Source organism: Balaenoptera ricei, chromosome 10 (assembly GCF_028023285.1).
Source record: "Balaenoptera ricei isolate mBalRic1 chromosome 10, mBalRic1.hap2, whole genome shotgun sequence".
NCBI lineage: Eukaryota > Metazoa > Chordata > Mammalia > Artiodactyla > Balaenopteridae > Balaenoptera > Balaenoptera ricei.
The window spans coordinates 56,519,955-56,534,567 of record NC_082648.1 but is presented as its reverse complement, the minus strand read 5'-3'; the positions used below and the strand labels follow the sequence as shown (position 1 = coordinate 56,534,567).

Below are 14,613 nucleotides of genomic sequence, written 5' to 3'. Positions count from 1 at the left end.
CATTTCATCTCTTCCAAGAACCTTTCCTGCCCCACCAATGTAGAATGGATCATATACTCCATTGTCACCTACTCTGTCTCCTGAATATACTTCTCATACAGTAGAACTCTATGGTGCTTCCTATGTCAGGTCTCTCCTGGTAACCGGCACACTTCTTTATGTCAGGTATGGCCTCTCACCTGGCTTTGCAGGTCTGGCAGGACCTAGCAAAGTACTTAATAAATTAGCTTCCTGGATGAATGAACCTAAATACCAGTTAGGAGGCATTTGTAGTAGTCCAATCAATAGGCGAGGAAATGAGGTCTTGAACCAGAAGAGTACTGGAGATGGACATGAGAAATATTTAGGAAATAAAATGGGCAGAATGTTAACAAGAGCTAACAATTATATAGCACAAACTATGTACCAGGCAGTTTTAAGTGCTTTACAAGTATTCCTATTTAATCCTCACAATTATCCTATGAGGTAGCTACTACGTTTATCCCCATGTTTTAGATGAAGAAACTGAGGCTAAGTAATTTACCCAAGTCAAATAGCTAATATTGAGCCGAGATTCAAACCCAGACGATGTCTGGCAGCAGACGTGTCTATGTTCTTTGTTATTTACAGTTTCTGCCTCCAAATTTGTGTTAAGATTTCCAGCTTGAGTGATTGGGTAAATGGGGTGTCATCAGCAAAGACATAAAGACAGGGAAAAACCAGGGGAAGATGCTGAGTTCAGCTCTAGCTATGCTGTGTTTGGGATATATTTATGGTGTGTCCAGCAAGTGGTGTGATATAATAGTCTGAAATACAGGACTGAGCTGGGTATACAGATTTAGAAATCAACATGTAAACCATGAGAAATGGATGAGATGATCCAGGAAGGATTATAAATGAGAAGACACGTGAACTGAAGGCCCTAGTGAACAATATTTAAGGGAAACTAAGATGCAGTGGTCTCACAGGTATAAGGAAACCCCTAGACGGTAACATCCTAGAAGCTAAGGCAACAGGTAGTCTCATGGAGGGAGTGATCCAGCAGTATTGATATCAATGAGTTCAAGTAAGAAAAAGACTGAAGGCCATTTTGGCATAAAGGACTTCACTGAAATTGGTTTGCTATGACCACCTACAGAGGGATGAAAGCCAGATTAGAATAGGTTAAGAAGTGAAAAGAAGGCAAGAAATTGGGAAAGCATATCTAATTCTCTACAGAGAGATGACATCTTGTGGAAGATGCAATAAAAAAATTTTTTTTTGTCTTTTTAGACGAGACTTCAATGTATTTTTGAGAGTTCAGCAGATGGAACTAGGGGAAGTGGTATTGAGGATAAAGGGAAGAGATGGAGGACCAATTTAACCAAAACCTGGGAGAGGCTAGAGGAAGCTGGGCTCTGGGAGGAAGGTTGGACTTGAGCAAAGAACAACCAACTCAGCCTCTGAGATGAGGACATGAGGATGGGAATGGATAGGAGATTCTTAGGTGGAGGGACAAGAATGATGGCCTTAATTTTATTGACAGAATGATGTTAATGGCAGTCCACTGGGTGTGGAGGCAGGGTTAAGCGTAACACTTAAAGCAAGATTTAGGGAGTGAGAGAGGGAGGGAGCATCCCGAGATGCAGTAAAAGGACAAGTAATTTCATGCATAAATCATTTACAAAAACCAGGAGATCCAGATTCGGTAATGACAGAAGGCTGAAAGAAACTGAGAGAAAATGGTGGGAAATATCGATCACAGGACTCTGTGAGGTCAAAAATCAGTTTAGAGCGGGGCTTCCCTGGTGGCGCAGTGGTTGAGAATCTGCCTGCCAATGCAGGGGACACGGGTTCGAGCCCTGGTCTGGGAAGATCCCACATGCCGGGGAGCAACTGGGCCCGTGAGCCACAATTACTGAGCCTGCGCGTCTGGAGCCTGTGCTCCGCAACAAGAGAGGCCGCGATAGTGAGAGGCCCGCGCACCGCGATGAAGAGTGGCCCCCGCTTGCCGCAACTAGAGAAAGCCCTCGCACAGAAATGAAGACCCAACACAGCCATAAATAAATAAATAAAATTAAAAAAAAAAAATCAGTTTAGAGCAAGTGAGGGCAGAACTTGATGTTATAGTTAGAGTAGGATATTAGAGTTTCAAACAGCTCTGGATGAAAGTATCTTAGCTTGTAGCCTTCAGAGTGGTTGGTCGAAATAGCAGAGATAAAGGTTGATAAAAGCAAGAATTATGGGGTTGGAATATTGAATGATACCTACGTAAGTACATTTCAGAAAATATCAAAATTGCTGGCACTTTTAGGAGACTGTTTTTGTTTGGAAAAATACAGCTGAACTCGGAGTGGGGGGAAGTGCTTGAGGTAGATGAGCCACTTCCCATGGCCCTGGGTACCACAGCTTAAAAAGTTGCTAACAAAATTTGATTGTTACTCTGGAAGGTGTGAGGATGGTGTAGAGGGTATGGAAGAAAGAAAAGATGAAGGAAGGAGAGGAGCCAGTGAGTGGAGAAGGAGCTTAGGAGAAACTTAGTGGCAGGGTGGTTGAAAAGAACTTGTAAGAATAGGTGGGAACGTCTAATTTTGAGTTGTTTGCAGTGGGGTGTGCAATGTGATCTAACTCTTCTGCCCACATTTCGCATCTCAAAAAAGGACCACTCCACAGCTCAACTGAGCTGACTATTCTTACCAATGCCTCGTGAATGAGTGTTCAGTTGTTAGGTATAACCATAAGACTTCTTGGCCACCAAAATGTGATCAGCAGTGGTGTGTGTCATTGTCAAGCAAAAGCACTGTGTGACAGATGTGACTCACTTCTCTCTCCCTCTGCCACAGCAACTGACCACATTCCCAGTGGCAGCTTCGTTACCCAGGGTCCCAGTGAGGTGGGAAGCAGACCCCCATGCTATCCACCATAGCTATGTATAATAATGTATTCTAAACCACCTATTTGGGGGACTGTATGTATTGCAGCATAATTGTCCATATTTCCAACATCCAATCAATTGTTGTCCTGTCAGTTTTATCTCAAACACCCTGACTTCCCCTCCGAATCTACACTGGTTCAGCAGAACATTCCCTTTCACATATATTATTCCATTAACATCCGAACTCACCAACAAATGTCTTTCCTTCCTTCCAGTCCATTCTCTATACGGCAGCTCATCTTTCAAAATTACAAATCTGATCACATGACTGGCTTCTAAGTATTTCTAGGCTTGCCATCATCCCTGAAATTAAATCCAAAATGTTTACAAGGCCCTCTACAATCTGCCCTTCCTAGCTTCTTACTGTTCTCCCTCATATTCCAGACTACAGCCATATTCAGCTTCTGAATACAGCATGACCTCTTGTCTCTATGCTTTTGCTAATTCTGTTCCCACTACACGGAGCACACGACATCCTTGGCTTAGGCTTGTCCTGATCCCCAGACCAGGAATCTGTGCCACAAATCATACAGAGCCCTAACAGTATTTCCCCTATTGAAACACTACTTAATAGTAATTATGTAGTGTTTCCCGCATACCTTCCCACGTGCTAGTGTTAAGCACATAGTACTAAAGAGTAGAGAGGCACCGAAGGAAGGAGGGAAAAAGGTAATTAGCTTTGCCTTTGATCCGTTTACAAGGATGGAGGCACGGTAGTAGTTTTACAGAAAGCTTGACACGTAGAGCACAGTGAGCAGGGGCTACAGCAATGCACATCAGCACGGGGGCCTCTCATATACACGTGGTCATCTGACAATGCTTGACTCTACTTCAGCGGGCAACTGATGCTGAAGCAAATTTCAAAGTCTTTTAAATGTAGGTTTTAAAGACTACGATTTTTCAAGGTTTCCAAGCTCAGCATTCTGAACTTACTAAAACTGCTGACCAATCAGCCTCATTAATACTTCAAAAAACATCATGTAAAAGGAAATTAACTTTTATTTTTGTTTTTGCCAATTCTGCTAAGTGGGACTAAAATGGTTCAGAAGCTTGAAAGATGACTCATTCAATGGTCTTGTTTCAAAGAGTAAGCAATTTGATTTGTGATAAGTTTTTCTGCCACTCGCCTACCACCATTCAGTCTTTAAAATCTCATGGGTGGTTATCAAGATTCATAAGAAGGATTTTATTGTCTCTAAACATCAACTAATCCTAGAAAAATAGTAAACATCTGCTAGAGTCACCTTTACTTTTACAATTTACTTTCAAAGTTCAAATACATAGTTTTTTGAAATAATACCTAATACCCCCCCATCACTATTTGGCATGTCTTTAAATATTACAGCTAAACAGGAAATTACCTGTACTGAAAGCAAGTCTTTAGTTCAAGAAAGTAAATTAATGAACAAACTGTTCTCTTGAAGAGAATGTAAATGAGTAATTTTGAAAATCCACTTATTCTTTTTCAAGAATTCAAGTAAAATGTACTAGTTGCCTTTTTATATAGTACACCAATTGCAAAGCACTCACATTGCCTCATATTCCCCTGTGTAGTAGAAACCCCCTTTATACTCATATTTCTTTAAGTAAGAGAAAGCATTTTATAGCCAGAAAAAAAAAAAAAGTATGTTAAGGGATTTAATAAAGACCATCATCCATTTAAATCAGAGGAGGTAATATATAGAATAGAAACCTATTTTCACTAAATCATGATAGTTCTAATTAACTGGTGGAAGAAAACAGGTTAAAAACAGTACTTAAATTTAGTTAGGAAGATGAAGAACTGACACTAAGAATGTCTGAAAACTTCTGCATATATAGAATCTCAGTTGGTTTTACCTACTAACAAGAAACAAGAAAAAGCTCTCTAGAGTAGTGGTTCTTAACTGGGGCAATTTTGTACTCTCTCCCTCTTCCCCTACTCCACTGGGGACATCTGGCACTATCTGGAGACAATTTTGGTTGTCACAACTGGGGGTGGTGATGGTACTACTGGTATCTAAGTGGGTAGAGGCGAGGGATGTTATTATCTTACAATGCACAGGGCAGCCGCCATGACAGAATTATTCAGTCTAAAATGTCATAGTGCTAGGTTGAGAAATCCTGATCTAAAAAGAACATGCATTTTCCTACTTAAAGTCTGGAGGAAAGCATGGGTTTTATTTCTAGAATAAGAAACTAGGTGTTTATTTCCAGACCTTTTAGGAAAGCCTAATTTAGTTCATGGATGGTAAGGATTCCAAGTAAAGTACACATTTGGTGTCTTAAAAATACTACATTAGGATTACAGTAAAATACCATCACACACATTTAGCTGCTCTTACCTAAGTAAGCAGTTGGGTTTATATTAAAAGTGAAATGTCTATGAAACAAGTAAAATAGTTTTTCAAAGTAACAGGATTATTACAGGCTACTAAATCATGAGGTTATCGTGGTTATCATATATTAACCAGTTCTAAAATACAATTCTTCAGATTTTTCTTGTGAGTGAGAGAGCATTCTAGAATAAAATCACTCAGTGTGCATCAGCCATTATTTACTGATAATGGCTAAATACACTAATTCCAATACATCCTAATCTAGAAAGAATTTCAGTTCACAGATAGATAGCTTTTTCTCATCTAAGACTTACGTGAAACAATTCAATTTGCCAAAATCACTGATAATCACTTATCAGAACTAAAAAGTACAAAGAGGTCAGGGTATTAAGACTCCCTCTACTAAAAAAGCATTCTGACACATTAACATTACAGAGTCTAACAAAGTAAAATTATCCGCAATACTCCCCTTCGTTTTAGTTGAAGTTGGTTTTTATGGAAAGTGCTAACTTTCAAAGTTGTTACAAAGAGCCAAAAACATGTTGCTGGTAACTCTTGTCCTAAATTACAGTGTAGGTGTTCACAAAGTCCTATTTTTCTAGTATTAATAGGAAAATAAGCAACTTACTGTATTGTAAAGGGAAAATATGTAATTTCATTGTGCATGTTTCTTAAGAAAATGGCCATATCTGGTGAGATTTGGGCAGCTTGCCACGTAATACTTCCAGTGTGTTGCATTTTGCAGCCAAAGGCATCAGAGGAGTTTTACTTAATTAACTGGAAGAAAATCAGTTAAAACCAGAATATCCTTTCCCCAAACAGTAAAACGAACTGTTGTTCTTGTCCATTTTCCATTTCACAGAGGATTAATTAAGATTTCAAAAACAGATGTGAATCTGGGGTGGCAGTAGTTTGAAAATTGGGATTCAGTATTTAAGATAGAGCTAGAATCAACATTTACTGAAATTTTTAAGCTCTTTAATATCAAAATATTTACTAAGCATAATATATCTAGAGATTGGCAGTTAATTTTAACAATTGAAACTTTTGGTTAAAATTTTTGATTTGGGCAGAAAATGTTATTTCAACGTCTAAAAAATTGTCAAGTATTACTACATACTTCGACATGTGGCTAAACACACCTTACAAGGTTTATTAGTTAACCAGTTAACTGAATTTTTCAGTGACTGAGGATTTTGTATATTTCATCATTTTAAACTTCAATCATGCCTATATAATCATATTCATATATCTGAGACTGAGCTAGATATAAAGATATCAGAACATCCCTTAAAACTGGTTAAATTAGATATGCCCATATGTTATTTCTTTACCATTTACCCAACAAAAGTGTAAAAAAAAAACATTATTTGGTTACTTATGGTTACATAAAAATTATATAAATATTCAAACATTTGTTGAAGTCTCCATACTCCAGTTTTTTAAGAATTCTAATTCCCAGGGGTTAAGCAGATTTAGATTCATTAATGAATACATGGCCACATTTAAAAAAATCATTCAGTGCTGATTTTAAATTTTTAGTTTAGGCTTTGCCATACCAAATTTCCTTTCTACCTTAGTTTCATAAAATAACCTAACCTAAAAACACAACCCCATACCGAGCTTTCTTTAAAAAGAAATTGGGTAGATCTAAACAATTTAAACATTCTCAAGAAAATCAGAGAGCAGCTGTTCTCTTACTATTGTAGATCTCCTGAGGAACCTACATATGCAGAATTGCTAAGCAGAACTTCCTAATAATATTTTAAAGACCAGTAAGCAGTATGAGTGGCAGATTATGATTGAGCGCCACACCTTGCAACTTCCATTCCAATATCAGGACATTACCACTAGAAGTATGAAGTTAATCAGTATGACTCAGCATTTAAAATCTGAGTATTCTACTTTTACTAATTTTGTTATACATGTGAATATATACATATAATATATATTATACATATATAAACACTAAAACCATATCTACTACAAGAAAAGAGCAGAATCTTTTTTTTGTTAGAAGATAGAATTTCAGCTATATTAGAAAAGTTAGCCATTTTGCAAGACTCAAAAAAACAAAAAAAAACTGTAAGCATTTTAGAAGTTAAAGAATGGAGAAATCAAATACATGAAAAGTATTTGGATTTAACTTCGGACACTTAACTAAGACATTCACACAACATATGCATGTCAGTCTCCTATATGGTCCTAGAGCCTGCAGTATTGTAATTTATTGTGAAACCACGTAACCAAATAAAATATATCCACAACATCTATATCACGGTAATGCATAGTACATAATATACCAACATCTCAAAATAAATTTCTGTTACAGTTTTATGCAAATTATGGTATGACTATCACCTGCCACATTCTGAAATGGCACCAACTTCATGTAATGGTCCATGTCCATGTCCTAATCAAAATCCTTACTGGTAATGATGTCTTATGCATTATCATCTGAATATCTGAAGTCAAGCTGTTAATCTAATAACCACAGTATGTTACCAATTAAAAATCACCGCATATTTGGATGTTAAAGCAGGTTAAGTAATACAGCAGGAAAAATATTTCTAATTCACAGTTTCAAAAATAAAGGGTGCAGTTTTCAAATACCTGAATGCTTAATATCGGTCACTCAATTTAACAACTGCCTCCTTCAATACATGTAAACTATGTTTGCACAGCATTAGGAGATGTCTTTTATTTCAGAAATTAGTTCTTACTGTTACAGGAGCACCACAAATGTGAAGGAAGAGGCTACAGTGTGAAATGAGCTCACTGAAGGATATGTTAGATAAAATTTCAACTACAATATAAGGTACTGTTCCCCCAGGCACAGACCCTTTAATCAGGAAAAGTAGTCCACGCTTACCGAATACAATATGTAAGTTAGCTCTACAAGAAAGGGGGACAATCTAACTCAACTAAAAGAAAATACTATTATTAGCTAACAAACCTGTGATGGCCAGCTTCAGAATTGTCCTAAAAGTAAAATTCAAAAGCATATAGTTATTTGACTCTTTCGATAAGGAATGTAGAGATCCAAAGGAAATGAAAGAAAAATCTGGCTTTAAGAATTTCTAAGTGGAAACACACGCACACAAATGGGTAACTGAGAAAAACTGAGTACTTACTTAAATATTCAAATTTTAAATGTATACGAAAATTTATAATAGAAAAAGAAGTGGCGAATTGTTATTATGACTTGATTCGCTGAAAACATCTGCAAATTCACACTGGCATTAAGAAAACCAAAGTTTCAAAAATTTACTCCTCTCTTTCTCTCCAGATATGTTTTCTGTGCAAAAATAAATATCTGAAAATTGCACTAATACAGTAATACTTATTTTTACTTTTGTATTATGAATAATCTGCACATGCTGCTTTACAGACAATACATATTTGTAAACTTGCTCATGCAAAATTAGTGTGTGCAACAGGGATACTGTTAATCCCCATACCTAAAAAAATGATATCTTATTATCTCTTTTAAACAACTGCCAACCCCTCCGAAATGTAACAAACCTTACACAGATATTCTTGTCTGCCAGCTAAAACTCAATTTGTGTTGCTGAAACAAAAAGTTATACAAGAAAAAGAAACATGGTTTTTGTCTTGCAGAATTTTTGATTTTTAAATAAGAGAAAATTTATAAAAGAAAGAAAATTCATGGTCACAGAATTTTAACATTTTAATCCTAAACATTACAGGGTAAATAGATACTGGACCCTATCTCCATCAATCCTAACTTTTACTTTTAGATGTCATTTTAAATGTTGCCCTAACCACTAAAACATTAGTGGTTTTACAACCTCTGGATTATGGAAATATGTTATTTCTGAAATAAATGCTACAAAAACAACAATGGAAGAAAGTCAAACTGTCTCCATGAAGGAAAAAAAAAAAAAAGTGGAACATTTTGAAGCTTTACTTCTCTTTCCATGTCTTATGATTAACCTGTCAATTCAGTGCATCATATGGTCAATGTAATGGTCCCCAGGTTGAACCAACATCTAACTAGTGTCCATTGATTCCAAGTTAGTGGATGATGAATCTTTTTGGATACTTTCAAAGATGGCTGCCAGCTCAGGGTTAGAGCTGATCTGTGACTGGAATTCACTCATCAGTGGACTCTTCTCTGCTTCTGGAATGGTTAGCAGTGCTGCTACTGCTCTCATGGCAGATCGCTTTAGTTCATCTTGCTTTTCAAACTCCTGCTTTACTGAGTTTGCTTTTACCTGTAACAATGAGTAAATTTATATTACATGCTATAAAAGGCAGTTCTTATACAAACAAAACTTAAGCACATATAAATAAAGCAAAGCTACTCTTTCATAGATCCAAAAGGCACATTATTCTTCAAGCAGAGTTGCTCTGAAACTTCTTTTTAGTAGTAGCTATGTATCTCCTTTTAAGGGAATATTCTATACAAGGCCCATTATAAAAACCAAGAGTGGGATCTGCTTATTAGCAAGTCCTACTTTGTCCTCCATCAAGAAACTACCCCTCTAGCTACCCTGTTTATTCATTATTCTTCAAACATGTCATGTACTGACATCTCTGTGCCTTAATTCATATAATTATTTTTGTATGAAAAGTCCTGTTTCACCTTCTGGACCTAAAACAATCCTGACTTCTCAAGGTGCATTTTAAATGCTGTCATGTGCATATGAAGCCTTCTGTGACCCCCACCCCCTCCTCCACCAGAATTAAACATTTCCTCCTCCTTTGTGGCCCTATCACACTTTAACCCATATCAGTACTTTAAAAATATGTGTCAGATTGTTTTAACAAACTTTTAAGAATAGCATTTAACAGTGCTAAGCTTTCTAAAACATCCACATTTGAAGGAAGTGAGGAATAGGAATAATAAGTTAACTTTTGAAACAAACTGCTGCATAAGGGTGCTAGCGTAGTTAAATTTGGAAAACCACAGTATAGAATCAACTAGGGATCCTGAACATACTAAGTCTGGCCTAAATCAATGACATCAATATTACCTTAGTTGTACATGTAGCACGTAATGGCTCAACAAGTCGGTCCAACCTCTGCAGTACTGCACTTGGACAAAGGGTAGAGAGTCTCACCAACATTAAAAATGTTAGCATCTATTATGAATAAGAGAGACAAAATTTAGATTTTGCATTATTTTCTAAAGACAAATCCCAAATTCTGACAAAGCTTTTGAAAGGAAAATGACTAACCTGTACCATTAAGTTTCATTTTGATGTAATCTGCCATTGGAATCACACAGAATTGCCTCAAATCTTGTCTAAGGAATTTTACCTACAAGTACTAGAGTTACCTTATCTATCATGATTGATAGATGGTCACGGTCCTAGAGTACAGAACTAAAAAAGTGCTTCTCAATCTTGACCGCACATTACAGCTGGGGAGCTTTACAAATATATCTATTTTTACTTCACTCATCGGGATAGGGCCACAGACTCAGTATTTTTTAAAAAGCTCATGTGCACCAGATGGAACAATCAGTGAATAAGAAAATAATTGAACTAGAAGAAAAGCTTTATAAGAAGTTTCTGCTGTCTTTGCAAATTTCACTAAAAAACCAAAACAAAAAGCCTGCTTATTCAGATTAATCCATATAAAGTCCAGTAACCCATAATCTTTTCTCTTAGACCATAAACTGTAGAAATAAAAGGATCCTATTCTTTCAGGGCTCTTTTCATTGAGTCCCGGAGGGGCCAGGTTATTCCATATTACATTATGGAAACATGAAAGTTGGAGTTCTGATAGTATGGATGAATTACTGCTCAACTACCACTTTTGCCCTGCTTGACCAAAGGTCCTGAGTAGAAGAAAAAGATTTTTCAAATCACCCTTTTACAGTTCACATTTTAAACGGACTTAAGCAAATAGGAAAACAAAAAGCAGTTATGAACAAAGTTCATGCTCTAAACCTAAGAAGCAGTATAATTTCTCTATGGTTGCTTCTACAGATTGCTTTGTGTATCGGAAAACAGTTCCTCCTCTTATCCTTTAACAAAACTCTTGATATTGACTTCCTCCTCCAATGAAAAGGTTTCTGGATTTTTCCTGTTTGTCAACCGATGTCACATTGCAACGCTATTACTTTTGCATATTAGTTTATAACACACTAAAATCATGACAAGCAAACCAATCTTTCTCACTTAATAACAAGAGTAAATTACAGAGGTGAAAGTCACTAGTAAAGTCTTCTTCTAAAACATTCTATAAACAGGCACAAACATCTTACCTTAATATCATAATGGTCCTTCAAACCATCTTCAACATGATTTAGAAATTCAAAGATATCAAGTCTATCCAGACAACTGTCCAGAAGTGTGTACATACACTCAAAAGCTGCCTTTCTAATATCCAGGCCGTCATCAACTGTATGCTTAAATGGACCCATTTCTACCTGTTGAAATAAAACAGAATACGTAGATATACTAGAAAGTAAAAGACAAGCTTAGGTAAACAGTGCAATCTAACTTACCTCTCTTATAAGCTCCTTTCTAACTTTTGTTTCATTATAAAGATGTGGAAGAACAGTATCTAGAAGATCCCTTATTAATGATGGCTTATTATGTGCTGCTGAGTTGAATGTGACCAAGGCCACTCTTCTTACATTCAAATCTGGGTCTTCCAACGTTTTTAGGAAATCACCTGAAAAATTGAAAGAGAAGCAACACAGTTATGGTAAGCTTAAAATAAAATATGCATTATATTATTTTCCTAAATTGATAGTTTATTATTGTTGGTATTATTGTTATTTCTTCAATGTGGGTCATGGAATATGATGAAATCCTAAGTGAGCTATGTAATTTCTTTTGACAACAGGTAAACTATTACGTCTGAATGTGAGTGGACTTAATTGATAAACCTATTCTCAGCACCTTTAAATGCAAAAGGTAAGGAGTGAGAGCCCCAAAAGCTCCCCATTACTTTTAAAGATAGTTGATTTAACAGGTGGGTGACATAGAAAAGTGACGGAGCCAGCAACCACAAGAACTAGTAACTTGAATGATTCTCCTTAAAATTCAAAATTAGTACTCGCACTAAAAAAGCACCAACAAAAGTGGAATTTTCTTTTTTTCACTCATTCAAAAAACATTTATTGAGCATTTATGGCATGAAGCAGTGGGGATACAGCTGTGGACAAGTCAAATAAATTTATGCTCAGATGAAGTTTACATTGTATTTACTTTAAATTTTAAATTCCAAAAGTGAAATTTAAAAACCTGTGTTCAAAAGATAAGCAAGGTGGAGACAGATCCACTGCTTGATAAAGATGGAATACTGTTAACAAGTATACAATTTATCAGATGACGGAGAAATGTGCCTCCAAAAGCCTATTTTTACCTTTAACAAGAAATAGGTAAGAGGTCTAAGAATACAAAAAGGAGGAAACTGAAACCTACCATAGGACAAAAAGCTAAAGAAAGCACCTAGCCAGTTTAAACACAGATATAAGTCTGGTTGTTCTTCCACACGGGGGAAAGAAATTATAGTGCAAAGATCTTTGGAGTCATACAGACGGTGATCCACACTGCTTCACTTGTCAACTGTATGACCGACTTCTGGCAAGTTACTGTAGGCAAGAGCTTCAGTTTCCCAGTTTATAAAATGAGAATTTTATACGTACATTACTGAACACAGTGTCTGGTACACATGTGATATTCACACAGAGCTACTCATCATTATGTAATCTCAACCCTACCATAAGCAATCTTTTAGAATACACAGGGGAAAAAAGGTATGAGAAGACTTAAATGTATCACAACAGCAATTTGAAGAAATGGGAGGGAAAAAAAAATACTTCAGACACCATAGGTTGGTAAACTCAAGGCTGACCACCCAGGAAAGTTCTGACTACAAAAAAGGTTAAGAGGTAGCTTGGGTTCAAAAAGAATTTAAATGTACCAGACTAAACCTCCTCACCTCTGTTTGCTTAGAATTACTATCATGGTGAATTGCTTTCAGTAAAGCACAAAAAGTATTGCTATTATGATAGACAAATGGTGACGTGGTCTAGGAATTTCAATTTTAAACAAACAGAATGATAATCATCTGACTGAATAACTATACCAACGATGCACACTGGTTGACTGTTGTCAACCTAGAAAGATGTCTCTAAAGATCTGGCACAGGTCTCTTCCTTTGCTGTATCTTGTACAATGACAAAAATGTGAGTAAATATATCAAAGCAAAAAGAGAGGAGGGGAACAAAGGCAAGAATCTTCTGATAGAGACTTTCTTTGAATTAATTCTAGGTCTCAGCATTGGCACCCATTTATCCCCCGTGTCCCCCTTACTCTGAATTGGTAACCCCTTGCTGTAGTTCTTTTCTTTTAGACTGTGTTTTTTAAGTGGCATGAAACTGCAAAGCTTCTTTGCCATATCCCTCTATCCTCTCTGCTGGTATACCCATTCTTCTGTCCTCAAGAAAACACCAGAGAGTTTGGTTACTAAAAGCTCTAGGAAAACTGATGATGAAAACAACACAGGGAAGTTATAAAATCATGAAAAATAACACTAAAAGCTAATTCTTGTCTTCATAGAAAGAGATGGCCCATTTCTTTCTTGGATAGCTCCTCTTAGGTTGGTAGAACTAATTACCACACGAATTATCTTTTTTATTCTTAAATTTCTACCTTAAATTTAAAAGCCTCCAAAGATCCCCTTGGGAGCTGGAGGGATACAAGTAATAACGAAGAACTGGGGCCATCAGAAGCTCAAATGAGATTCATTTACAACTGGGAAGAACTTCAGATTAGTCAGATAGATCATATATCTTTTTCCTTTACCCATTAGTTTACTTTAGGTCATTCCCAAAATATGATTATCAAATGTGTAGTTGACTTTAAAGACATCCTAGCATATTTACTAATTTCAGCTATTTGCAAAATTATTTTTTTCATGAAAGAATTACCAGACCCTTAAAAGCATTTTAGTTCCTTGGTGATATATTTAGCTATTGAAATGATTCGGTTTTTGACAGTTAACTATTAACTAGTTATTCAGTATGTTCATCTTCATTTCCACTTACCTATGCAGTTCTTTAATAGTGGATCAATAGGCTGTGGATGATCAGAAATAGTAAACTTCACAGCTGTAACCACTGAGCTTCGGGCATATGATGAGCCTAATTAAAAATAAATTGTAAGCCTATTGGTATTTAAGTCAACTAAAATCCATGGACACCTTTATCATTTTCAAACCACTTCAAATAACACCAGGGTCTTTAATTCCTTAAAACTCTCTTTGGTTGGGCTCCCCTGGTGGCACAGTGGTTGAGAATCTGCCTGCCAATGCAGGGGACACGGGTTCGATCCCTGGTCCGGGAAGATCCCACATGCCGCAGAGCAATCAAGCCCGTGCGCCACAACTACTGAGCCTGTGCTCTAGAGCCCGCAA

General features: G+C 36.5%; 1 protein-coding gene across 1 annotated transcript in view; it reads right to left on the bottom strand.

The window, feature by feature from the left end:
* Positions 1–8,884: 8,884 nt before the first annotated feature.
* Positions 8,885–14,613, bottom strand: part of CAND1 (cullin associated and neddylation dissociated 1) — a 43,207-nt gene continuing 37,478 nt past the window's right edge. The window contains exons 11-15 of the mRNA XM_059936437.1: positions 14,246–14,341; positions 11,693–11,862; positions 11,450–11,614; positions 10,212–10,319; positions 8,885–9,449 (exon numbers count right to left, since the gene is read on the bottom strand). Of these exons, the coding sequence (XP_059792420.1) occupies positions 9,225–9,449; positions 10,212–10,319; positions 11,450–11,614; positions 11,693–11,862; positions 14,246–14,341 (764 nt within the window). The 3' untranslated portion in view covers positions 8,885–9,224. The remainder of the gene's footprint in view (positions 9,450–10,211; positions 10,320–11,449; positions 11,615–11,692; positions 11,863–14,245; positions 14,342–14,613) is intronic.